This window comes from Cololabis saira, chromosome 13 (genome assembly GCF_033807715.1).
Source record: "Cololabis saira isolate AMF1-May2022 chromosome 13, fColSai1.1, whole genome shotgun sequence".
NCBI lineage: Eukaryota > Metazoa > Chordata > Actinopteri > Beloniformes > Belonidae > Cololabis > Cololabis saira.
The window spans coordinates 34,168,289-34,194,789 of NC_084599.1; the positions used below are offsets into that span (position 1 = coordinate 34,168,289).

At 39.8% G+C, this 26,501-nt stretch overlaps 1 protein-coding gene across 9 annotated transcripts in view; it reads left to right on the forward strand.

Moving 5' to 3' along the window:
* The window catches only part of dnajc6 (DnaJ (Hsp40) homolog, subfamily C, member 6), a 57,277-nt gene that overhangs the window by 13,159 nt on the left and 17,617 nt on the right, over positions 1-26,501 (forward strand). For 8 of the 9 annotated variants that reach the window (XM_061738732.1, XM_061738725.1, XM_061738726.1 and 5 more), the window contains 7 exons: positions 6,231-6,366; positions 16,959-17,008; positions 19,199-19,347; positions 21,583-21,705; positions 23,705-23,838; positions 24,638-24,832; positions 26,099-26,216. In XM_061738732.1, the coding sequence (XP_061594716.1) occupies positions 6,231-6,366; positions 16,959-17,008; positions 19,199-19,347; positions 21,583-21,705; positions 23,705-23,838; positions 24,638-24,832; positions 26,099-26,216 (905 nt within the window). Of the gene's footprint in view, positions 1-6,230; positions 6,367-16,958; positions 17,009-19,198; positions 19,348-21,582; positions 21,706-23,704; positions 23,839-24,637; positions 24,833-26,098; positions 26,217-26,501 lie in introns of those variants that run through there. The other variant, XM_061738733.1, reaches the window with a different exon arrangement.

Sequence of the window (26,501 nt, forward strand, 5' to 3'; positions counted from 1 at the left end):
TCTTATGCAGATATGGATACTTTAAAGACTTAATTTTTGGGTCAGGCTCTTTTTTTTTGGCACTCCATAATCTGTTCCTGTAGAAAAGAGCTTAACATAACATAAGTGTGGTGTTACATCTGTTTTAAAAGAATAATTAAACTATTTCGCGTGTCTGTCACTTCAAAAGAATGTGGTCTGTTAGGCAAAACTGCCTTTTTCACTCAAAATACAAGCCAGAACACACCCGATGAGGAGGCTTTTATTTATTTATTTTATCTGAAAACTAGTAGCAAGTATTTTTAAATAAAGACTTGAAGGTGGTAACATTTTCATAGAAGGCCATTTCACACTTTTGATTTAATATAATTCTGTTTGCCTACTCAACTGACACCTTGCGGTTAGTTTGTGAAAGCTCTATTACCGCCCTGTCACGCTTTAGGTGGCGTGTAATAGCACGCCTGTCATTCAGAGGACTGGAATATAACTCTGGTTAAGCTGCATTGTAGATGATTAATCAAAGACTGCTTGTGTCATCAGCATAATCTAGAATTAAGCAGATTAGACTTTGGCTAACTCCACAGTCGTTCAAGTCCAGGACAAAATCAAGGCCCACGCAATGTGGCGACACTGAAATTCAGTGCAGCGCCGTCAGGTTTTGAGTATGCATCCATCTGCGTCAATCACTCCAGGTTCAGTTTTAAAGGAGAAAGGTTTGAGGCTGTGAGAGAAGGGGGGGAGTATTCAGACAAACCCTCTAAAATAAGCTATCCTGGTGTCTTTGAAGCATGTTTGTTCCCTTATCATCACTGCTGCCTCTCTACCTGCGCAGGTATCAAACATGACTGACACATCCAGGCTGAACTCAGTTAGCTCTTGATTTAAAAGCAGAGCAGGATTCTGGTTTTTCTTGATATGTCCTGTCATGCTTGCTGGGTGGGAGAGGCAGACTAACGGGCTTAAAAATAGGCCAAATATTTACAGCCTTGCCTGAAGAAAGCACAGGAAGCTTTCTCACTTTCTGTTCCTCAGTGCAGATGTGATGTATGGTCAAACTAGTTTCACAGAAGTTCATGAATATACAGGACTGTCTCAGAAAATTAGAATATTGTGATAAAGTCCTTTATTTTCTGTAATGCAATTAAAAAAACAAAAATGTCATACATTCTGGATTAATTACAAATCAACTGAAGTATTGCAAGCCTTTTATTATTTTAATATTGCTGATTATGGCTTACAGTTTAAGATTAAGATTCCCAGAATATTCACATTTTTTGAGATAGGATATTTGAGTTTTCTTAAGCTGTAAGCCATGATCAGTAATATTAAAATAATAAAAGGCTTGCAATATTTCAGTTGATTTGTAATGATTTAAGAATGTATGACATTTTTGCATTACAGAAAATAAAGGACTTTATCAAAATATTCTAATTTTCTGAGACAGTCCTGTAGTCATGATATACGGTAAACTGTTTATGTATGTCGATAACAATTAAATAAAGTAGTTGCGTTGTTGGTCTTTGCTGTTGTTTGAGCTTCAACAAACAAACGAGAACTTTTAAGTAACTGAAGTAGTCATGTCTCAGGGATTAAAATACTTCCTGCAGGGACCTATGTTGCATGATATGGCTGTTATTTTTTAAATTATTATTATTCTTTTTACTTACTAGCTATGTTAGGGGTAGTGGTCACAGTTGAGATAGTATAGTATGAATAGACATCTTTTAGTTGAAAAAAAATTACTGGCAGTCACCGTGGTGCTACATTTTGATTAATTATCTTCCACTCGGATGTTTGTCATTGTGTTTTACCTGGCTGACAAAAAAAAGAAGAGGAAACACTTGACCATCACATGAGCTTGGGGCTGCTATTATTATTGTATCGTATGCATTATTGCCATTATATTACAGTAAAAGAGTGATAAATCATTTTGGAAATTACACTTACTCGCTTTCTTGCTAAGTGACAGTTCTGTTTTTGTAAAGTAGCATTTTAAACATGAATCAACTGCTAACAAACAGTCTTACCCCATTGTGCAGATTCTTTTTCCAATTTAGGGTCAAAGGGATCTGCTGAAGCTCATCCCAGCTCTCTTTGTGTAAAAGGCTGGTGGATCCTGGACAGGTCACCAGTCCATTGCAGGGCCACATATAAACAAACAACCACACAGGCTTGTATGCACTGCTACGGGCGATTTAGAGTCATTAATCAAATAACATAAATGTTGTGGACTGTGGGATGGAAACCAGAGTACCTGGAGAAAACCCATGCAAGCACGAGAACATGCAGACTAAAGACTCCTGCTGGAATATTAACCTGGAACCTACTGTATGTGTTGTGCTAACCACCAAGTAGGAATGGGTGATATTTTACTGTTCACGATATACCGTCAAAAAAATTCCCCACGGTAAGAATTTGTCATCTCGCGGTAAAAACGATAAATTCCCGTTGATGACGTTTTTGTGTAAAGCTGATTTATGGTTCTGCTTTAAATCCACGCACAACGTACGTGAAGGAAGGAAGGAAGGAAGGAAGGAAGGAAGGAAGGAAGGAAGGAAGGAAGGAAGGAAGGAAGGAAGGAAGGAAGGAAGGAAGGAAGGAAGGAAGGAAGGAAGGAAGGAAGGAAGGAAGGAAGGAAAGATATGACGCTGAAAGAAAGAAAGAAATGAGCCAGAAAGAAAGAAAGAAAGAAAGAAAGAAGGAAAGAAAGAAAGAAAGAAAGAAAGAAAGAAAGAAAGAAAGAAAGAAAGAAAGAAAGAAAGAAAGAAAGAAAGAAAGAAAGAAAGAAAGAAAGAAAGAAAGAAAGAAAGAAAGAAAGAAAGAAGGATAAATTGATACGTGTTTGTGTAACAAACATGGCGGATCTGAGTCATTACAGTTTTGCAGTACAGGTGTAACTCATTTAATTATTTTTTATCAATTCAATTTAATTGGTGTAGTTTAGTAGTATTTAGTATCTTTTAGAGCAGTGATTTGGGGGCTCCAAAGACTGAATGTGGTGATAGATTTATAGTTACAAAGGTGGAGTTGAATTGGTATTTTTTTTATCTTCATTTTTATCGTTATTGGGATAAATGCCAGAAATTATCCTGATACATTTTTTAGTCCATACCGCCCATCCCTACCACCAAGCTACCATACTGCCTATTATCATTATTATAATTATTATCATTATTATTATTATTATTATTATTATTATTATTATTATTATTATTATTATTATTATTATTATTATTATTATTATTATTATTATTATTATTATCGTCATTATTATTATTATTATTATTATCGTTATTATTATTATTATTATTATTATTATTATTATTATTATCGTTATTATTATTATTATTATTATTATTATTATTATTATTATTATTGAAAGAAGTACCCTCTGGCCCACCCAGTAGCAGTACTTGAAATACCACCAAGGGGCTACATCTGGCTTGCTTAACTGACACAAGATGTGCCAAATGGTGCAGTTCCTGGTAAGATTACCAGAAACTGGCTGCAAAAGGGAGTCACTCTCCATTGATGAATGTTGAAATGTACAACTATGCGGTAGAAATAAACATACTGTACAGTATTTATCGCAGCCAGCTCTGGGTTGGTCTCGAAGCGTCCACTGAATGACTCGCAGGCTGGAGCAGCCAAGGGTTGCACAGGCAGCTGAATGGGCTTTGTGCCAGGTGTGACTGCCGACAGCTGCCTGGCCTAGGGGTACGTTGGCAGTTGCAGGCCAAGCTGGTTTCCGCGTTGGTCATCTGGTCTTGTTGAGCCACATTTGGCCAGATTGTCATGAAAAGGCCAACCCTGAATGGTGGGGGTCATGGTTCGCAATCCAGCTAATGGTGCTTTTCTGAATTTCCGAATGGCTACTTTCATCTCGGATCTGGCAGTCCACATTTTCGGTACCGTTTTGTTAGAAACATCTGAAATGAAGACAGATTCAGTCAGAATGAACATTGGCGTCACAGATAAACATGAGTTAAACTAAACTAAAACAGGTGTCTTGCAGTAGCTGGGTTTAATATGCTCATGTTCCATCTCATAGTCCTGGATGTAAAACATAATTTATCAAACGTGGTAAATAATGAATTCATTATTAAATCAAAAAATATTGAGCCTCATTCAACCAACAATAGCATAGCTATTCAGTATATTTGGTGTCAGTAAGCATGCCCATATCCCTCAGGTTGAACACTTTGTTGGCCTCGTTGTTTCACATGTTGTAACTATCTACTGTATAACAAAGATTAGACTCCCAAAGCGATCCGCCTCAGAAAGCTGCCGGTAGCACATCTGTGCAGGACTGGCACAATGTGAGGCCTGTTGTCAGTGAAAAGTTTCAAGGTTTAAAAGAGGCAGATGTTATTAGGTTATAGATACAGTATCCTTTGATGATATGCTTCAATGCTTTTGTTTCCATCCAAATAATAACTGTACTCCTTTCTTTATAGTATCTAAATGAGCGGCTTTTAGATTTTTTTCAAGAAACACACATCTTATTGGAAGGCCCCCACACAGAAACCTTATTTAGCGTGAGGAATTTGATAGCTATGGGCAAAGTTCTGTTTGGGGTTTTTTGTAGAGCATATGATGCAGTCAACAAACACAATCCTTATTTCTGAGTTTAAAAAAACCCAACAAAACAAATCCTGTGACACGTTTCCCGTGTCAAAAGTCAAATGTTAGATGAATAGCAGCCCACTACCCGTTTATGACACAGTCGTACCGGCATCCATCCAGCATCTTCCTCTTGACGACGTCTGCTAGCCATAATACTACTTTACCTTCTGCAGTTGGCATTTAAAACCAGTGAAACCAGAAGAAAAAAAAGTATTTTACAGACTTAACAAAGACTCATACAAGGTTATAATGTTCTGGCAGAGACCGATCCCTTTCCCAGTTCACTGGGGATCATTCAAGAAACTCTCCATTAACAATCTTTTGCATATTTTCCTCATTCGTTTTTTCTTCATTTGCCAGGGCAATGCAATGTTGTATTTCCATTGAATAGTAAATATTTCCATATTCCATTTGGGGATAACCTTTGTGCGCATCCATTGAAATCAGACATGTTAAAATAGTCTAATAATTAAAGAACAATATTTCAAAATAATCGCGCTCAAACCCTACATGGCCCAAACCCAATGCCTTTGCAGCTTTACAGAGCCCGTTTATACTTGTAAGAAGATTTGCCAGCGCCGCTGAGTTATATATTGAGTGATGACACTGTGGTTGCTAAGTGAAGATAAAGTGCATGAAGGGACAGAGAGGAGGGAGAGAAACTCTCCGATCGCCAGAGGCTGCTGACTCAGATGTAACATTTGGGTCTCTTCCAACGCTCGTCTTTAGAGAGTACACAAACACATTTATAAATCTTTAGTGCGCATCTTGTTTCTTATGTCTTTGTTCACATACTTGGATTATAGAATATGATCACCGCAGAAGAAAATGTGTGTGTGTGTGTGTGTGTGTGTGTGTGTGTGTGTGTGTGTGTGTGTGTGTGTGTGTGTGTGTGTGGGGGGTGTATTTGGCTGCCCAGGATTATTATTCCTTAAAACTCCTTTATTTCCAATTTAATTTGCTATTTTCCTACGACAAGTACATTTTAGGTTTTTTAATTACCAACATGGTTTTTTGATTTGATTTATTTTATTTTTTGTACATGTAAAAAAAAAGAAACAACACTTCATGAGAAGTTTAATAAAACAACAAAACAAAACAAGGAATTTTATCCTTTAAAACTTGCTAACTTGATTTACATGTGCCAAAAAAAGGAGTAGGAAGAAGTGTAAACTTATTTAGTCCTAGCCCCATTCACTGATCATTTAACCTGTATTTATAATTATTCACACACTGTACTCACACTGCTAAGTAACTATTGTTATTATTATTACTATTATATACTGTAATTATACTCACACACATATTTATACATGCATACATACATACACATAGTTGAATATTTCTATATATTTGTACACATATGACCATATAGATATTTATATAAATATACTTATTAACACTATGTATATATATACATATACATACACATATATAATTTGCTGCCCATTTCTGTACATAAATATACACAGATGGTTCAGTGATCCTTTCGCCTTCATCAGAGTCACAAGATGTTTTGTGTGACCCGTCATTTATCAGCTGATGTTAAAAGGGGAGGCATGATTCACCTGTCAGATTTCCAAATCCAAAGACAAAATGAACTTTATTAAATCCTTTATTTCCAGATATGGATGCCGGCTATGGTGGAGGCCTGTTGGATATGGTGAAGGGAGGAGCTGGGAAGTTCTTCAGTAATTTCAAGGACAACTTGAAAGACACGCTGAAGGACACGTCCACAAAGGTCATGCATCAAGTCGCCACGTGAGTTTCCACAGCATTCCAGCATAAACGTGTGCTGTAGTTCCCTCCTGTGAAATGCATGTTTGTTGCTCGGTTTGACACTAATCCTGGCTTGGATGACAGTTTGGAGCCATGTTTGTGTTCCAGTTTTCACACTGTTTTGTAGTGCCAGTCAAAAGGACTGGTTCCTACAGTTTTATCCAGCATTTACACAGAATAACACAAAGTTTTAAGTATTTTGTTTCTTTGGAGTTTGCAGTTTGATGGCAGATCACATTTTTGACATAGATATACACAATGCTGCACCAGAAGCAAACACAATAACTATGAGTAAAAGCTAGAAATATACTATTTATAAAGCAGTCGACAAACTTCAGGAGGCAACTTTCAATGTGAGAAGAATTCAACTAGGAAACTATAGAAATGAATATGCAGTTATTTAGTTTGACTATTTTTAGGGTAAGAGAAAAGCTGGAACAGATTTCTGGGGTAAACAATGCCTACAAGATCTCGACAAAAACAGACTTCCACCAAATATGCTGTCAAATCACTCTAGCCTCAGAAAAATGAACAAAGGGGTTTTTATGATGACACTTAAACACTGGGCTTGAATCTCTCTCAGTTATCCTAAATGTCACTGACAAAAGTTTGAAACTAAATTATATTTGCAGTCAAGCGTAGACCGTTTAGAGCAGGGGTCGGCAACCCGGGGCTCTAGAGCCGCATGCGGCTCTTTAGCGCCGCCCTAGTGGCTCCTGGAGCTTTTTAAATAATGTTTGACCTTTTTTTTCTTCTTTTTTCTCTCTTTTGCTCTCTTTCTTTCTCTTTTTTCCTTTTTTTCTCTTTTTTCTTCTTTTTTCTTTTTTCTCTCCTTTTTTCTTCCTTTTTCCTTTCCTTTTTAATCTCGACATTTCGACCTTATCCTCGAAATTGTACTTCAACATTAATCTTGACATTTCAATTTTTTTCTCGAAATTTTGACTTTTTTCTCGACATTTCGAATTTTTTCTCGACATTTCGACTTTTTTCTCGACATTTCAACTTTTTTCTCAACATTTTGCCTTTCGCCATTTGCCTTCATTCTAAGGCTTATACAAGACTTTTCATTTTTTGCGGCTCCAGACATATTTGTTTTTTGTGTTTTTGGTCCAACATGGCTCTTTCAACATTTTGGGTTGCCGACCCCTGGTTTAGAGTATCTAATACTGAATCCTAGAGGGGAGGAAAGTTCTTGGAGCTCATGCTTGTTGGAGATGAGCGTTAATGAAAATTAAAAGTTGCTACAATACAACAGTAATGAGGGACGCAGACATTCAGCTCAGGTTATGATGACCATTTGTTGAGGAACCTGGAGTTGCTTACAAGAGTCTTACAAGCTTTGGTTTGGAAAATGTATCATATTTGTTTTTACACAAAACACACAGAGCAATGAGTGTTCAAACTTGTCTGCAGATGTCTGTCTCACATGAACCCATATCAGCTAATGATGGCCTAGTGCACTTTGGCTCCTATTATGAATTAAAAACACATTTCTCTCCAAAATACACTGTAAGATTGGTAATGGAGTCCACATTATTCTCTGTATTTGATCTTTGTTTTATTTCTTCCAGGACTGTTTGTTGTTTTGCTAAATTTTCAGAACAAGAAACAGCAGCACAGATGATTAATGACAGATGAGGACAAGTCCCTACTCTCATGTGCTCTTTGTGTTTTAACTGTACAGAGTTATAGGGATTTCTGCCTCTGAACATCCCGTCTCAAACGGTCTGACATCAGATACGGTTTCATCTAATCAAATCAAGGGATAAAATACAACATCAATTCTGCCTCTGACTCTATTTGTGAGGTTTCCTAGCAATAATTGCCGTGATGATATGCATTAAATGATAAATGCTGTTCATAAACCCAACTAAAAGCAGTGGCGCTTTGCACATGTTCAGCAGTGACTACGTTTACATGCAGTCAAAATTCGGGTTATTGCTAATATTCCGGTTACTGAAACATTCTGAATATTCCGTTTAAATGTGTGAGCAAACAGGGTTATCCCTGTTTACATGGTAATTAATCATTCGGGATATCTCGATCAAACCAACGACGCACGGAGAACATGATGGCGCAATTCCCGTCATTTCCGCTAATTCTTCCTGTATCCAAATTCAAAACAAATGCTGCTTCGCGCAACTTTTCGCTCACCTTCTTGTAAATCTCACTATCCCGGTACTTTTTACCGTCTGCAAATGCCAAAATGTTCATATCCTTCATTACATTTATGAAGTGATTAGTCTCCTCCTCACTCCAAAAGTGTGGCGTGGTCTTGCGTTTCTCCGTGTTTAGAAGAACTTCCTGGACTCAAAAGACCAGGATTCCTTGTGAACAGAGCATGCGCAGAAAACAAATTCATGTTCCGTTGGATCAGGATATTCCGTTTGGCGTTTACATGACCGAATATTCGGGTTTTAAAAGGAGTAACCCAGGGGTCATATTCGGGTTTTTAAAAACCGGAATATGAGCTAATTCAGGTTATTCAAAGGGGTTATTGGTGTTTACATGGCCGTGCAAATTCGGGTTATTGCCAATATTGGGGTTTTAAAAGGGTTATTGAGTGCATGTAAATGCAGTCACTGATTACACCGGTTTACTGCACAGTGAGACTTCAGGGCTTGTGTCTCCATCAGCTTCAAAAGTGGAGCAGCGCGGTGTGAACGGCGGAGAGAGGGAGGTTTCAGAGTCTGGCACGGCTCGCTCGTCCCAGAGTGTTTGTGCACAGACATCTGCACAGGGCAACACAAAGGGGCCTCTGTATCGTCAGAAACACACAAGGCTTCTCGCACTCTTGACTCAGCAAGTTCGATAGCATTTCCCCCCCCTCTTGTGTCTCCCCTCCTCGGCCTTTCTCCTCTCCTGTTATTCCTTCCTGTTTTCATCTCAGCTCCACCTTCACTCTCCCCTCCTCGCCGTCCCCCCGGCCTGAATTATTCATGTTCGGTTCACTGTGCCAAACGGCCAGTGCACCGCTCGTACAGAAGGATTCATTTCAGCCGGGCCTTGTTTCGCAGTGTTTGTGTGTTTGTGGTGATAGTTGAGGCATGTGTGAGTGGGTGAATTGGATAATAGGGAGGTGGGAGCTGGGCTGCCGGGGCAACCGATTGAAAGGATCAGGCTCAGCAAAAAAGATCTGCTGTAACATGAAGGGAAAACATTTCAGGATGTTTCAGTTCAGTTGTCAACAGTGCTGCTGTTGCAAGCTGTTTATTTGGTTCCTGTGCACATTTATAAACATTTTAATAGCTTCCTCAGGACACGGTAGCACAAAAAGTATGAAAAGGGGTATTCTCAAGGATGAAAGTGAACCAACTGATCCCACTCACCACAGCTCTCCACAAGTCATATGTGTCTGTTTTGCACAAAAGCGTTTGTCATTCATAACTGGGGAATTTTCCTCTCAGCCGGAAAGACCCACGAGGGCCATTGCTGTAAAACGAAAGCCCTTCGAGTGCAGTGATGATCCAGGCACTGGTTCCATGCCCCGAGAAGTCTCTTTCTCTTTCTTCGTTTCATCTGTAGTCAACTTTTAACTTGTTTACGTCGATACTGTTTGTTTGTTCTCCTGGCCGAGGAGACATTTTGCAGAGAAAATAAAAGTACGTGGCAGAATTGTTCGACAGTTTTCTTTAGCGTGCGTGAAAACATCGACGGTGGCGCATCCTGGATAGCTTATATGGTTTCAGTTAACCCTTGTGCTGTCTTTGGGTCAAGGGAGGGTGAAGGGAGAAAAGATGGAATGAAGGAAGGGAGAAAAGATGGAAGGAAGGAAAGAAGGAAGTGGAGAAGAAAGGAGAAAAAGAAGGAAAGGAGGAAGGAAGTAGGAACTGGAGTAAGGAAGGGAGAAAAGATGGAAGGGAGGAAAGATGGAAGGAAGTAGGAAAAGGAGTAAGGAAGGGAGAAAAGATGGAAGGGAGGAAAGAAGGAAGGGAGGAAGGAGAAAAGCAGGAAAGAAGGAAGGAAGTAGGAAGGGGAGTAAGGAAAGGAGAAAAGATGGAAGGAAGGAAAGAAGGAAGCAAGGAAGAAAGGAGAAAAGAAGGAAAGAAGGAAGGAAGTAGGAAAGGGAGTAAGGAAGGGAGAAAAGATGGAAGGAAGGAAAGAAGGAAGGAAGTAGGAAGGGGAGTAAGGAAAGGAGAAAAGATGGAAGGGAGGGAGAAAGGAAGGAAAGAAGGGAGAAAAGGAAAGAAGGAAGTAAGGAAGAAAGAAGGAATGAAGGAATGGAGAAAAGATGGAAGGGAGGAAAGATGGAAGAAAGGGAGAAAAGAGGAAAGAAGGAAGGAAGTAGGAAAGGGAGTAAGGAAAGGAGAAAAGATGGAAGGAAGGAAAGAAGGAAGCAAGGAAGAAAGGAGAAAAGAAGGAAAGAAGGAAGGAAGTAGGAAAGGGAGTAAGGAAGGGAGAAAATATGGAAGGGAGGAAAGAAGGAAGTAAGGAGGAAAGGAGAAAAGAAGGAAAGAAGGAAGAAAGTAGGAATGGGAGTAAGGAAGGGAGAAAAGATGGAAGGGAGGGAGGAAGGAATGGAGAAAAGGAAAGAAAGAAGGGAGAGAAGAAGGAAGGAATGGAGAAAATAAGGAAAGAAGGAAGGAAAAGCAAAGAAGGTAATAAAGGAACGAATGACGAAACGGAGGTAGGAAGAAAAAGGAGTAATGGAGGGTAAAAAAGGAGGAAAAGAGGAAAGGAAGAAGGAAGGAGAGAGCATGGCAGGGGGAAAGAAGGATAGAAGAATTGGGTCATTTTGACCCAAAGACAGCACAAGGGTTAAAAAACATGGCGTCCTTGGTCTGCACCCCTTCTTGTTTTGTCTGATGAAAGGAGGTAAAGAAGCTAAAATCAGGAGCTTAGCTCAGCGATTTCATGTGCACACTTTCTCAGTAACGAACTGGGAAAACTGGGCGGTAAAAATCAACCTTATAATACTGAAATAAAAGGCTGAACATTTTGGAGAGGAGCGTGGAAAGAATGCAAAGGGCCCAAATCTAATATCCATCAGGACCTAACCCACTTCCACTGTGTTTGGGTGTGTGTGTGAGTGAAAGTGTGTGTTTAATCTCCAGAGACTCTTTTCGAGCACCTCTCCGTTCCCGTAATTTGACTGAAAACTGCTTTCATGCATAAATATTTTCATTCTAGGAAAACAAACATAAGGCTCTTTGGGTGGTTTGCATTCTCTTATCAGGCGTGTAAAATGACTTCTTACACGCCTGATAAGAGGCTGCAGAGTTGATCCTTTTGTATTTCGTCTACTATAACAAAACCTGGCCTTGGAAAGGTTCTGCAAACACAAGTCTTTATACGGCGTTTCATAGTCTTCAACCTTCAAGAAGAGATTGTTGGAAGTCACACTCTCCGACACACCACTGAACACCTTTGAAGCAGTGCACGCTGTAGCAATCTGCTTTAACATCTGCAGGAACTGGGGGTTCAGTCGCCAATAAACCATTTATTCAGATATTCTTTTTCAACCAGCTGAAAAGTCCAAGTCTGAACGTTCAAATTACCGATGAAAGACTGACTAACCTCTGCTTCTATCATACTGTTTGGCCTCTTGGTCTGAAGCTTTCACATTCATGCCTTTTGTCCACCTTGGGGACATTTGAGTTGGACAAAAACACTCATATTTTAGCATGGTTTGGATCCCAGTGTCTTTTTCTAATCTGTTCTTCAATTGGCAATTCACCCTGAGAACTTTTTCCCTGTGTGATGTTTCTTTTCTGAAATGATGGATATTTTCTGTATTTGGTTAAGGTGGGAAAAAAAGGAAAATACCTGATTAATGGAATCAGTAAATGAGCCTGAGGGGAGCGGCTTGCAGTATTTAAAGAGGGCTGAAATAGCTCAGAGGGGGAGTGTGTTGCATGGCCGGCAATGGGAAGGACCTCATAGAGAAACATTTTGTTGCGTTGTGTTTTTTTTTTTTTTTTCAAAGTCTGTAAATATGTAAATAGCCTTTGCCCTGGAGTTTTCTTTTGTCTTTATTTTTTTTGTTATTTATTTTATTTGTCCCGTAGGGAGATTTGTCTTCACTGACAGCACATTTCATCAACACCAACAATAAATAAATGACATAAATATCAACAAAGTGGACAGATGGAGGGTAGTGGGCTGATATGTTGGTTCGGTGGGTGACTGATGTCTTGTACTATGGTGTTGGCTAGGTGTGAGATGGATTTGTTATTTTGTTTTGTAAGGTTGGGTGTGGGGAGACCGATTATTTTAGCAGCTGTGTTTGTGATGCGTGTGAGTTTGGCCCGGTTGGTGACAGATAGCATATTGAAGAAACATGCCACATGGGTTGAATGATGTTTTGGTAGAGTAGTAACAGGAGATGGGGTCCAACGTAAAGTCCTTTAAGTTTGCTGATGGCTGACAGTCTTTTCTGAATGTCTGTGGTGTGCTGATCAAAGGTGAGTTTATTGTCCAGAGTAGGCCAGCCGACAGTCTTGCCTGGGACAAAATAATCTAAGATGGGCCCCCCTGCGCCCGGATCTCTCCTTCTCCCTCTTCCTCTCTGCTCTTCCTTTCCTCTCCTCTCCCTCTCCTGTTCCTCTCCTCTCTCTGTGCAAAAGACAAGTGACAGGCATTGACAATAATGTAGATAGAACATTCTTATTTACAATAACGGCCTGGCAAGCGACAAGGACCACTTGGGGGGAAAGGAAGTGGGCCAGGGAGTAAAACACAGTAAAACTGTAGCTCTACAAAGGTAGAAAACCATTAGGTAGCATTTTTTGGTAGGGTAGCAAAAATCGACAGATAGACGCTATTGGTTTATGCGGTGGTAGCATTTTACGACGAAGCAGCAGAAATCGACAGAACACCGGCTCGGGCTGCGCATGCGCCCAGAGCGACTGCTTCCCCACCGAGCTCAGCGGCGCGCGAGACGGACCTGCCGCGGGGTTTGCGCCTCGCCTGCGTCCGAATTGAACATTTAGACCAGACAATTTTTTTGTTGTTTTTGTTTTGTTTTTTCAGATCTGGGCTTCCCGAAAAACGTTCGCGGCTTGAGCCTAAATAGCCACCCCCTAGATCCGCCTCTGGTTGGCTGCGCTGTTTCTTACCTTGCTCTACGCTGACTTTATTAATTCCAGCTTCACGGTCACCACCTTTTTTAAAATATTTGTGTAGAGAATCTCTGAGGCCTCTATTTTCTTCTTCTCTTCTTCTCTTTTCTCTTCTTTTCTGAGCACCGGACTTGTGCTGACCGGACATTTTGAGGGCACTGAACTTCAAATTAAATGATAACATCAAATTTTGATCAGCGGCCAAACCATTTTTGTGTTGGGGGTGGGGGGGTTCTTGACCACTATTTCAAGGACAATTAGGAAGAAAACAAATAACAAGCTTTTATGTAAATCAAATACAACATATTTTTTTCCACAAATAGGCATATTTTGAAACATTTTGAAAAATGATTCCATAATTTAATGAGGGCCCAGTTCTGGCCCCCCCCCTACCCTGGGCCCGGGACAACAGACCCGTTTCTCCCCCGTTTGTCGGCGGGCGTGGTCCAGAGTTATTCCCAGATATTGGAACATGTGTCCACTGTGTCAACTGTTTGGGTGTTTATGATGGTGAGGTTCTGGGGTGAGGGAGGGCTGAACAGTTATTCCTTTCTCACTGTGGAGCACAAGGTGGGACAAGCGAGCACAATAAAACCACCAACACCTGAAATGGGACTACGCCATTTTTGTTTTCACAAAGAACTACGTCACTGGGATATTTTAGTTTCCTTGATCCTTCTCTCTCCTGTCCTCATTATCCTTCATAGGATGGCACAAGAAGGGTTTATGGTGCATCAAAGGTCTTTTTTAAAAATTTTTTTAATTAATCATTCATTCAAACCCCCCAAACAGTCCCTTATGTAAGTTTTTCCAAGGCAGACGTCACAAACGCTGCTGACAGGATCTCTGTTTAAACCTACGATCACTCAGCATTAATCGTTTATGACGGGCTGGATCGTATCAGGCATGCCCCTCTCGACAGAATCAAAAGCCGCTTGACAGCAGGACTTAAACACCTCACAGTCAGACAGCATCCAGGAATCCATTTTGGGACTGCAGATGCTGCGTTTTGATCTGGTACATCACCTCCCTGTGCCCGAACCTTTCAAATATTTACTCAAATCTGAGCCGCGGTTGTGAAAAGTGTTCAGCAGGTGAGAGTTCCTCTATTCAAATGTTGTGGATGAAGAAGTGTGGTGAAATGAGATTTTCCAAACCCTGTCTTCAATCGCCGAGGAGAGATATGAACACATGACAAAAATGCTACCTCGCGTACCAGCGTTTGCCACTCTGGTGCCCAGAAGTTTTGGATCAGATGGTCAGGTGGCTGACGGACATCAGGTCCATTTGGACAGGATTAAAATTATCTGGGGACCTGCAGTCGTTTTGTAATAATCACTGTGGACCGCTGGGATTTCAATCCCGTGCGAATGCACCATGTCTGTTATTTCTAAACTAAAAATTCCACCGAAAATGACCTTCCCCACCTCAGCAAACGCAGAGGTCATGAGATAATTATAGTAATCTTAAAAACAAAACAAAAAACAAACGAAATCCTCTCGCTGCCTTTTCTGCCTCTTTCCTGTCATAATTCTGGCAAATGCAACAAGTACTATGATAATATATTATGACTTTAAAATATATACACCACATAAAGTTTGATGATCTGATATTTTTAGGTAATAAACATACAGAAATTAATCAACACTCAAGCAACTAAACACCCAGCATATCAGTTTTGCTTCTCGTTGCTTTCATTTTTTAATCTTTTTCTTACATACAGTATATATATATATATATATATATATATATATATATATATATATATATATATATATATATATATATATATATATATATATATATATATATATATATATATATATGATATATATATGATATATATATATATATATATATATATATATATATATATATATATATATATATATATATATATATATATATAATTATTTATATATGAACCTCAAGTGTCAAATTCTTAATCAATAGAGAGTGGATATTGAATTTTATGTGCACAGTGAATAATCCTGCATGCGTAGCACTAAATAAAGCCTGTAGACAGTCACTATGGGATGAAATAATAGCACTGAGGTGCATTCAGCATTCAAAATAATTTATATATATTCACGGATATTCACAGAAAAAAAAGAACATTTCCAAGTGGAAGTTTAGATCTTCTTTCTTCTGGCTCATTTCGGTCTCCTACAAGCACTTGCATCTTGATTTAATTGTCTGCAAACCTGTCCTCAGGGGTCAGAGAGAGTATTCATTTGCAACCTCCGTAGTCATTAGCCGCCTACATTTAAACTTGACACCTGAACTGTTTTTCTCCTCTAATAACCAACCGGCTATTTCTGGACAGCAGCAGGTAATGACCGCAGACTTACGCCGCACATCACGACACCACCGTCCTCTTAAGAACCGATCCCTCATTAAGTTGAAACAACACAGGAAAACATTTTGTTACATGCTTTTTTTGTTTGTTGTAACTCTGGCATCAACGCAGAACTGCACCAAAATATATTATATATTATAATTATACACTAATGAAACTCCAGGCAGGACGTTCCTATTGTTTTATTCACATTTAGCATCTAAAGCGAACCCCTAGGTGTGCTGGTTGTCTCTTGGCCTGAAGGAGACGACCATGGCCACAGGATTACATAAGCGGGACTGGAACTGAATCTGGGTCATATGGCACCGTTCCATGACCGCATGACGACGCCTGCCCCACATCGGTGTAACTCCAGGGATTTTCACAGCAGGCAACAAGCCCGCCCCGTTTGATCGCAGTAGCTTACAAATATGCCTTATTTCTACTGCTGGTAGGTGCAAGATGCAGGATTTTTTTTTTTTTTTTGGGGGGGGGACAGGTCGTCATTTATCCAAAAGAACAAATCTCAGTCCATCCCTACTCTGCTTCTGCCTGATAGATTTCATATGTGCCATGCTCCAGTTATACTGATGTACTGGTGTGTGTGTCAGTGTGTGTGTGTGTGTGTGTGTATATGCATTGCAGATGCTCCAAGTGGGGGAATTAAAAAAAAGAAAGTGTCCATATGGAAGGGCCTTTTGTTGGCAGTGAAAGGCACCGCTGCTCATTTGAAGAATTCACATATGGCATCGCTTTGATCCTGGGCGGTTTAACTGGGAGCAGTTAGCTTGAAAAAGATAACTTCCCCACAGCCAGACACACGGAAGCTTCTGCTTCAAAGGCCGCTGTGGGTAATCACTTACATGTGTCCTGCAGCCTGACGCAGATCAGACCTTCCTTAAGTAATCTGAGTGCATCCTTTGACCTTCTGGGCTGAATGTGTGAAGACGGCAACAATGCTATCTCAGACTTGTGCATCTCCGAGGTACTAGTGTACCTAGAAACACTCTATCAAAACATAAAAGATCATAAAGGTTCATGTTGACGGGTTAAATTTGTTTCACTTGATATCAGTCGGAGCTTCCGCTTACAGCCACCGGCTTCAGACCCATTTATCTGTTTTACTGCACGGGAGGAAATACAAACTGTGTTAAATGTCACCATCTCTACTTCAGGTACACCAAAGGAGAGCTGGACATTGCTTACATCACATCGAGGATTATAGGTAAAGACATTTGTTCGTAGACAATAGACTTTGTGTGTATAAATATGAATTTTCACAATGAATAGCTCTCAGAGAAATATTATGGGGTGAAATCCTCCCTCGGTCCATTATTAGATGGTGATCAGTGGAAACTTTTGTTGGGGACCAAAACTGACATAAATCAAAGCTGTTTTGGGTTAGAAGCAAAGATGAGTTTGTAATAATGTTAATGATAGCACAAGTGGAAATGTCAAGATAAACTGCTATTAAAGCCTGATATGAATCAAAAAATATCCTTCGACTTTAATGATCATGTGGGTGGAGTCCCTACACACGAACCAAGGTAAATTTAACTTTTTAAGGCCATACAAAAGGGGGTTCATGTGGGAATCTCCTTTGAATTGCCACCGTCTTCTTAAAAGTTCATAAAGTCAACTACTGATTTAGCTCAAACTGCGGTGCATTGATACAAGCGGAGGACACGTCACAGCCTCTGCTTCTAACCAGGAGCTCACCTACTTTTGCATCTATTCACCGTAGTTTGACCTGGTGGCAGCGACCTGTCCAAACAATCATTTACACTTTTAGGACAGATGCAAAGTTTATAGGGGACCTATTATGGCATCTAATACCTATTTTAAACAGGCCTTGAATGTCTTAAAAACAAGCTTTTGATTGTTTTTGCTAAATAAATGAGAAATTCAGCCTCTAAACCATGTCTTTATCATCCCAGTCTCTAACCTCATTCTCTATGCGGGATTCTGAGTGGACGGGGCTTCGATAATGAGGCTCTGTGCTGATTGGCTGCCTGAATGACGCGATACACCGCTACAAAAAAATGGCGGAAGCTCCGGCCGGCGGAGTTAGTTGTGGGCGTGGTTTCACGCATCGGAGGCCAACCTATGTAAATCGCGCCCGTCGTTACGTAACAACGGGAGCAGAATCTGAACGGCTCGTAGATCCACATCACACTAGATGGCTCATCCGGGCGGATGTACAGACACTGCAGAATTTGGTTGCTTTCCTCCTTCTCTGAGTTGGCAGGCTGAGGGGAGACCACTTTATATATGTTAAAGCAAGAAAAAACGTGTTTTTCATAATAGGTCCCCTTTAAATGTCCTTACTTTCCACTGATGTGGAGATGTTAGAAGCTTAAAACAGCACTTTTATTTGGTGTAGTTCCCCTGTGCCAACTTTAATTGCCATTTTTCTTTAACACAAATACAGTTCTGACTCAAAAGCTTCGATTCATGTTGTTTTGGTCCCTAACGAAGGTTCACAGCCCTAACTATTAAATACCGTATTTTCCGCACTATAAGGCGCACCCAAAAGCCTTTAATCTTCTCAAAAACTGGCAGTGCGCCTTATATATGATCATTACGGTAATTTCTGTTACTGTAGTCAAGGGGATTGTGGGTAATGTAGTTGGTGTCGCCGAAGTAATGGCGCTAAAAACGTCAGGAATCGTCACAGACGTTCAAGACAACAGCAGCGACGCTGACTCACATAATGGCGACTTTGACGAGACGGAGCAAAGCTGGTTTTTATTTTGTTAATAAAGTTTGACATACGGTACTTTTCTTCTTGTTTTTTCTTTTGCATTTGCTGTAGGATTTTGTAGCATTTCCTGTAGCGCAGCTCCATCAGGTAGATACGTAACTCAACCCCAGCCACTATAGTGCGGTATTTTACCATATATTTAGTGCGCCTTATAATGCGGTGCGCCTTATATATGGAAAACGTTTAAAATATGTCATTCATTGAATGTGCGCCTTATAATGCGGTGCGCCCTAAAGTGCGGAAAATACGGTAATAGACAGAGGATTGATTTAACAGAATGTTCCTTTAAGTATTAACTATTTATGTTTTGAAGGTTGTCATTGTTTAAAAGCACAAGACAACCACACATTTACACCTTTTCTTAACTTCCTCTTGCAAAGATGAATTGCTCACAGCGTTACGTAATCAGGACTGAGAGGAGTCCTTTAGGGGACGGAGTCAACTGAAGAGTTGTCACCTGAGATCTAATGTCATGGCACCTTCGATGAATGAATTCTGGCTCCAGGTTTCAATTGACCTTTTATCAAACCTGAGAGATATTCTTCATGTATTAGACACAGTATTGGTGCATTTAATTCACACGTGTACGTAAAAACCTGCAGGAGCTGGAGAATCCTCCAAACGTCTGAAGCTTAAGCCCTTTCTTTCCAGTCATGACGTATCCAGCCGAGTCGGTGCAGATCGGCTACCAGAACCACATGGAGGACATCCGCTCCTTCCTCGACAGTCGCCATGCCGACCACTACACCGTCTTCAACCTGTCCCAGCGCAACTACCGGGGCGCCAAATTCTCCAACAGAGTGAGTGTGATTCTGACTCCTGCGTGCTAGCAGTCGTGGCATCATTATGTGCCACCAGCAGCACTGGAGCGAGATGTGAAAGCTGATTCACAGTTTACTTGCTGTTGTCTTCACACTGTTCACAGTGGCGACTGGTGCTGCATGTGTTCATGAGCGATGGAGGGTCACAAGGTCAAGAACATAGTTAGATTTTGCAAAGTTGCCCATCATTGCTCTCTTCTTTCAGTCATTAAATCAAAAAAAGGGTAATTTTTCACCATAGAGTAGTGTGGGAAAACCACTGAACTCTGAATTTGTGATATGACACCAGATAGAGAATGTATTCATTTCATGCTTCTGTGAACAATTTATAAGAATCAGCTCAGTTTTTTTTTAACCAAAAATGCATCTGTGCTTTTATTTCTGCATGTTGAGTGAAGGTACGTGGTCGGCACGGTTACATGTACCTGCTATATTTAGTTCAACAAAAAACGGGCCAGAATATTTATACATCATCGCTCAACCCCGGCTGCTTCACTTTGAGGAGTGAGGATTATTATAATTAGATAATTATTGTATATTTATTTGATCAATTTTGGCCGCAAACTGTAGGAAGAGGCAGCCGGGTAGCTGCGCATCTTGACTTCTGTAGTCCTTATTACATTGCATTAATTACATAGAAAAGGAACATAATCAAGCCAAAATAGAGGGAGACTTTCAGAAAGGGTGCAATTTCTAAAGAAAAGGGAATTTACAATGTGTGTGTGGAGAAAACAAACAATTAAAAACACAGCTAGAAAAATCACCTTAAATAGATAGGTGTGAAGGAGAGGGGCTTCAGATTCAGTTAGAGCTGACTGGTGCTGAGGAGAGTACATGGAGATGGTAAAGGCAGCGAAAGAGACACACCTGTGACAAGTTTATGGCATTTAACTGGTTCTGCTATGTGTAATGATTACATCGCTTTTATTTTTTTTAGGGGTGTAACAATATATCGTGCCACGAAATTTTGCTGGTGTAGAGTTAAGCCTTACCTTATTAAATTAAACCTTTTTCTGGTCGTGAGTAGGATAAACGCGGGGACAACTTCTGCGTGAGTTCGAGTGTACTTTAATGTCCGCTCAACAGCGTAGGATTTTAGAACATCAACACAGCACCTAGTGCTGTATCACTCCGCCCAATCTAAAACAGACTAATCACTACAGATAAACTGACTAGTGTAATTATAGTCCCTGATTTACATCAGAATATAAAGAATATATTTATAAAATAATGAACCCTGAATTACCAAAATAACCTTCTTAACAAAAATAAATCTCCTCTTACACTTATAAGGTGAGCATGAATCAATCAATTTTTTATGATGTTTCTGGAAAAGAAAAAAGTCAAATCATACATGAGAGAAACTATTCAGTTTGTGGCAAAAAATTTGTACTTGTATGAAACTGAAGATGCATAATGCAAACCTGACATTTACTTTTAGTTCCGTTTGTGGAAAATGGTTGGCCTGGCTTTCTCTTTCAAACTTAAACAGTTATAAAGCATTACAAACTGTAACAATAGGGCAAACGCACAGAATTGTTTAAAAAATCTTTCTTATGTGAATGAACTGTTAGTGAACAGGAATTAGAGTGACAACAAAAAACAAACTAGTCCTGTTATTACGAGTGACATCACTTCTAATGTTGCCTGTGATGACAAATATTTTTGCACTTTGTGGACCTCTGGACCTCTAATCCAGATATTGCTGCTAAAATCCTGACAAAATAAAATCTGAATGCTCCCTGTATTCAATCTTATCTTAGCCGTTGACAGTTTTGACTGGCCTCTGCATGGGATCTCTGGCTCGTGGCCTTCAGCAGTTTTGCACAGCTGGATTCGGGTTCAGGCAAGCACACATGTGGGAGCTGCCACCCCTCCGGCAAATAAATCAGCCGCTCTCCTCGGGAAGGCTGAGAGCAGAGAGCAGCCGAGGACTTCGCACGGCCAAGATGGCCCCCTGTCTGCCTGTGGAAACTACTGTACTGCATCTGTAGCTGTAGATGACTCATCCTGGCAACTGGTGTGTTGTGTTGCTCCGGTGTGACGGGGACGTTACTAACCTCCACCTCTCCTCTCTCCTCCCCTCCTTGTTTTTCCACCTCGTCTGCTTCTTCCCCCATTTTTGCCTCGCCTGTTTATCCATCTCTGTTTCCGTGATCCTCTCTCTCTCTGTCTCTCTCTTTCTCTCCCATCCTGCGCCGACCCTCTCTCCAGGTCTCGGAGTGTAACTGGCCCTCGCGCCAGGCTCCCAGCCTCCACAACCTGTTTGCTGTGTGTAAGAACATGCACAACTGGCTCAAACAGAATCCCAAGAATGTGTGTGTCATCACCTGCTCGGTAGGAAGACAGTCGCATATTCACTCTCTCACCCACACGTCTTTCATTGAGTCTAAACGACTTTATGAGCTGCCGTTTACAGAAGTTGATATGGGATTACGTGGCACGTCTGGTGACTGCTTTTGATCAGAGGTGTCAAAAGTATTCACATTCATTACTCTGGTAGAAGTATAGATACTAGAGTTTAAAAATACTCCCGTAGAAGTTGAAGTATCAACTCAAGTTTTTTACTCAAGTAAAAAAGTACTGGTTTCAAAACTACTTAAAGTATAAAAGTAAAAGTAATGTAAGGGGGGAAAAAGCCATTAAAGACAAAAGCCATTGAAAATGAATGCATCTTAGTATAATGCAAATATATTAAAGAACCATATATGTGTACTATTGAGCATTAACATGTGTTTCAGAGAGCAGGAGATATGATGACTAGTTGTCTATAAGTATTGTAATGGTGCAAAAAGTCAAACTTCAGAGGCATGTTATCATTTATCCTAACCTTTATTGGAATGTACATCCAAGTTTAGTTGCAGGAATCTGAGGGAACGGATGTAAGAACAAAACTGGACAAGAACATCTGAAACAACCACAACCAAATTCACTCTATCCGGATGGAGCAATTTAACTGGATAGTTTTTTTTAAACGAAATGAAATAGAGTAACGAGGCTGTTTTTAAAATGTAAGGAGTAAAAAGTACAGATAATTGCGTGAAAATGTAAGGAGTAAAAGAAAAATAATTACTCCAGTGAAGTATAGATAACCAAAATTTCTACTTAAGTAAGGTAACGAAGTATTTGTACTTTGTTACTTGACACCTGCTTTTGATTGCACACACTTATGTCGCTTAACTATGATGTCCAAATACGTGTGAATGCACTTTTTCACCTGAGAGTGAGTTGTCTGGATCGTCCGCTGAGGATTAGAGCTGGTCTTTGTCCCGTGACCTACTTCTGTAAACACAGCGTCTGGAAAATACCGACCAGAAAACTAACTGAACTATAGTCACAAACGTTTCTCACGTCCGTCTGTAATTCCCTTAAGTGAACAGTGAAAGATGCATAACATGTCACGTCGGCTTTGGCATCATATCGACTGCTTTTGAGACACTGATTAAGATCAATATCCGCTAAAAGAGTTTCATATTTGTTTAGTTATTTGTATTTGTTTCAAATAACGAAACAATGACCGTCTTATTTTTTGCCCAATAAATCAAAACAGGATTTTTCCAGTTCGTAAGACCAATTCAAAGCAGAACCCGGTCCTTCTCTCCTCCTGGCTTTTCCGGTTGCAGGAGAACGGGCTCATTCTGGTATTTAATACATTAAACTCAGTCGTATCGGTTTGTCTGCTTTCTGGTTTTGTATATAAACTGAAAGAGAGCTAAAGGTCACTATCAAAAAGTAGAAAAAGCAGGAAATGAAGCCTTTATGTCATATACAACAATCTCTTAGATGGGTTGATAAAACAAATAAATGGATAAAGAAGTGTTTTTTTCCCCCAAGATCGATTGGGAAAACTTTCTTTTGCAGATCAGTCCTGATTCTGTAAAAAATACCTGGCGCATCTCCAGCAGCTAAAACCTCACTGCGATGGAGCGTCTCCGGCGAGACTGCCGTCCCTCTCTAACTCGGCTGCAGTACTGTACGCCGGCATGTGGCGGAGCGTGTTATTGCCAAGTCGCTGTGGCTCGGCTGTGGCTTGGCAAAGTCCTCCTCTTGCATAATCACCACCAAATGGTTCCTTTTTAGTAAACCGTTTCTTCTTTTTTTCCCCCCTTTTTCACTGCTCCAGATCACAAGAATGTTTTCGTCTCCCTGTGACCTAAAATGAACCGAGAGTAACTTTATAGATGTGAGTGAGTTAAACCCTCAGCCTCTCGTGGAGTAAAAAGGAAAAGAAATGAGAGAAGTCAGTGAAGGGAGAACTGAAAAAAAGCAGATAAGTGATGGTGAACGGCGGTGATTTCAGCAGATGTTTCAGCAGCTGTCTCCTTGCTGTTCGCAGGATGGTCGGGCTCCCTCCGGTGTTTTGGTCTGTGCCATGTTCTGCTTCTGCCATCTCTTCAACAACCCAATTCCTGCCATGCAGTTGCTCAGCGCCAAGAGGCCGGGGTCGGGCCTCTGGCCTTCACACCACAGGTCTGAACGCCTGAACACCGGTGCATGACAGAAGATGAAGAACAACTAGGGTTGCCACCTTTTAGAAATAGAAATAAGGGACGTCCTGATTTCAGCAGCGCAGGAGCCAAAAAAAAGCCCCAAAACTTCTAAACTGAATAAAAATGTGTTTATTTTATATGAAAAAACAAAATGCTTTGATTTAAAGTTTAAAGTGCTTTAATAGCATTGCACTTTCATGACTGTACAGACAGACAACCATACTAGCAACTGAAATATCCTCCTATGCTACGTATGTCCACATCAGCCAAGATGTAATATAGCCTACAGGTGAAGAATATGGTGTAAAAGTTGATTTATTTCAATAATTCAACTAGAATATGGTGTAAAAGTTAACTTATTTCAATAATTCAACTAGAAAATGGTGTAAAAGTTAACTTATTTCAATAATTCAACTAGAATATGGTGTAAAAGTTAATGAAAATACGGTACAAATCGTGTCCCGTATTAGTTCAATACGGGACGCAACATTTTTTTCTCAAATAAAGGACAATTCCGTATTTTACGGGACGGGTGGCAACCCTAAACTGAACTGAGAAATGCAGACAGCTGGATATTACACCAGACAATGAGAACACTTTTGTACTCATTATTGTGCACTATATTGTTTCCTGTGGTACTATTTTGTTAAATCCTGATCCCTGTTGCATCTCTTTGTATTCGGTGAAGCTTTCATGTTCGCCAGCTTGAGGCTGATGCAATACGTGCACATGAAAGGACAGTGAACCATGACTTGAACAGGCTTTTTGTCTCCATACAGGTACATAGGTTATGTGTGCAGCATGGTGTCGGAGAAGCCCAGCCTCCCCCACTCTAAGCCCCTGGTGATCAAAGCCCTCACCATGAGTCCAGTCCCCTGTTTCAACAAGCAGCGCAGCGGCTGTCGGCCCTTCTGTGATGTCCTCATAGGAGAAACCAAGATCTTCACCACAGCGCAGGAGTACGAGAGGATGAGGTTGGTATCAGTAACGAGACAAAAATGGGATTTTTAAAACAACAGACAGTCTTTGAAAGTGAATAATGGCATTAAATCAACTGATTTTACTAAAGAAATGTAATGTGGAATTTGATCCGGTCTGAAGTTGCTGCAGATTTATACACAAATGAAAATCTTCTTCTCCCTCTGTAATATACAGTACTCGAGTTGTAAAAAAAAATCAGGGGGGATGGTGGATTTTATCATATGGGGAGAGATAATTTGTGCTGATTACAAATAATATAATATATTACAAATAATAGCACTGACCAAAACACCTGCAGAAATACTGCAGGAATGACATAGCAGCAGTTAAATGCAGCCTTTTGTAAGCTTTAAATATCCACTGGCCTTATATCAAATACATTAAAACACTAAAATAAAAAACTGTTTTCTGAACTTATCAATATGACTCTGTCCTTCACAGGATAAGTAAAATGGATCACTGCAAAAACTCAAAATCTTAACAAGAATATTTGTCTTATTTCTAGTTAAAATGTCTCATTTTAGTAAAAAAAATCTCATTACACTTAAATCAACAATTTTCACCTGTTTCAAGTAGATTTTCACTTGAAATAAGTAAAAAAATCTGCCAGTGGAACAATATTTTTTTGCTTGTAATAGGAAGATAAATCTTGTCCCACTGGCAGATTTTCCTACTTATTTCAAGTGAAAATTTACTTGAAACAGGAGGTAAGTTATTTTTCTGGTGTTATTTTTCTGGTGATGACTCTAAATGTTGAAATAGCAGTAAAACCACATTCATTGATGAAATGGCATAAGGGATGGAAAGGGGGGATGATTTTGACCATTTTTATTTCAGGGGGGATGCTATCCCCCCTCATCCACCCTCAACTCAAGTACTGGTAATATATATATATATATATATATATATATATATATATATATATATATATATATATATATATATATATATATATATATATATATATATATATGTATGTATTATTGTTTGTTTGGCTTAAGGCTTTTCTCCCACTAAGGGAGTTTTTACCTGCCATTGTTTATATAATAATTGCTCGGGGGTTTATGTTTATGTTTATGTTTATGTTTATGTTTATGTTTATGTTTATGTTTATGTTTATGTTTATGTTCATGTTCTGGATCTCTGGAAAGCGTCTAGAGACAACATCTGTTGTATTAGACGCTATATAAATAAAATTGAATTGAATTGAAAAAATTATTCTGTGTTAATTCTTCCTTCCTCTCTCCCTCCGCGCCCAGAGAGCACAGAGTCCAGGAGGGGAAGGTGGTTTTCCCTCTGGGTGTGAGTGTCCAAGGAGATGTCGTGGTTTCTGTTTACCACATGAGGTCGACGATTGGAGGTCGTCTGCAGGCCAAGGTGCATTCAGCATGCCGCTGCAGCAATATCTGATGGGATTATTGTTGGCAACACTGTTGAACAACAGCAGTTCGATTTGAATTGCTTTTTGTACATTTGGGTACCGGTACCTTAATCTGTAATTTATTACTTTGTACTAGCTGATTATTGACGGTGTTGATGTGTTTATCTAAATCTTCAAAATAACTGCTTATTAAAGCCTAAGTAAGTAAATAAGTGAAGTGTAGCAATGTCACACTGTTAATCTCCTGGCTATAGTGATGTATAATTGGAAAGAAACTTAAC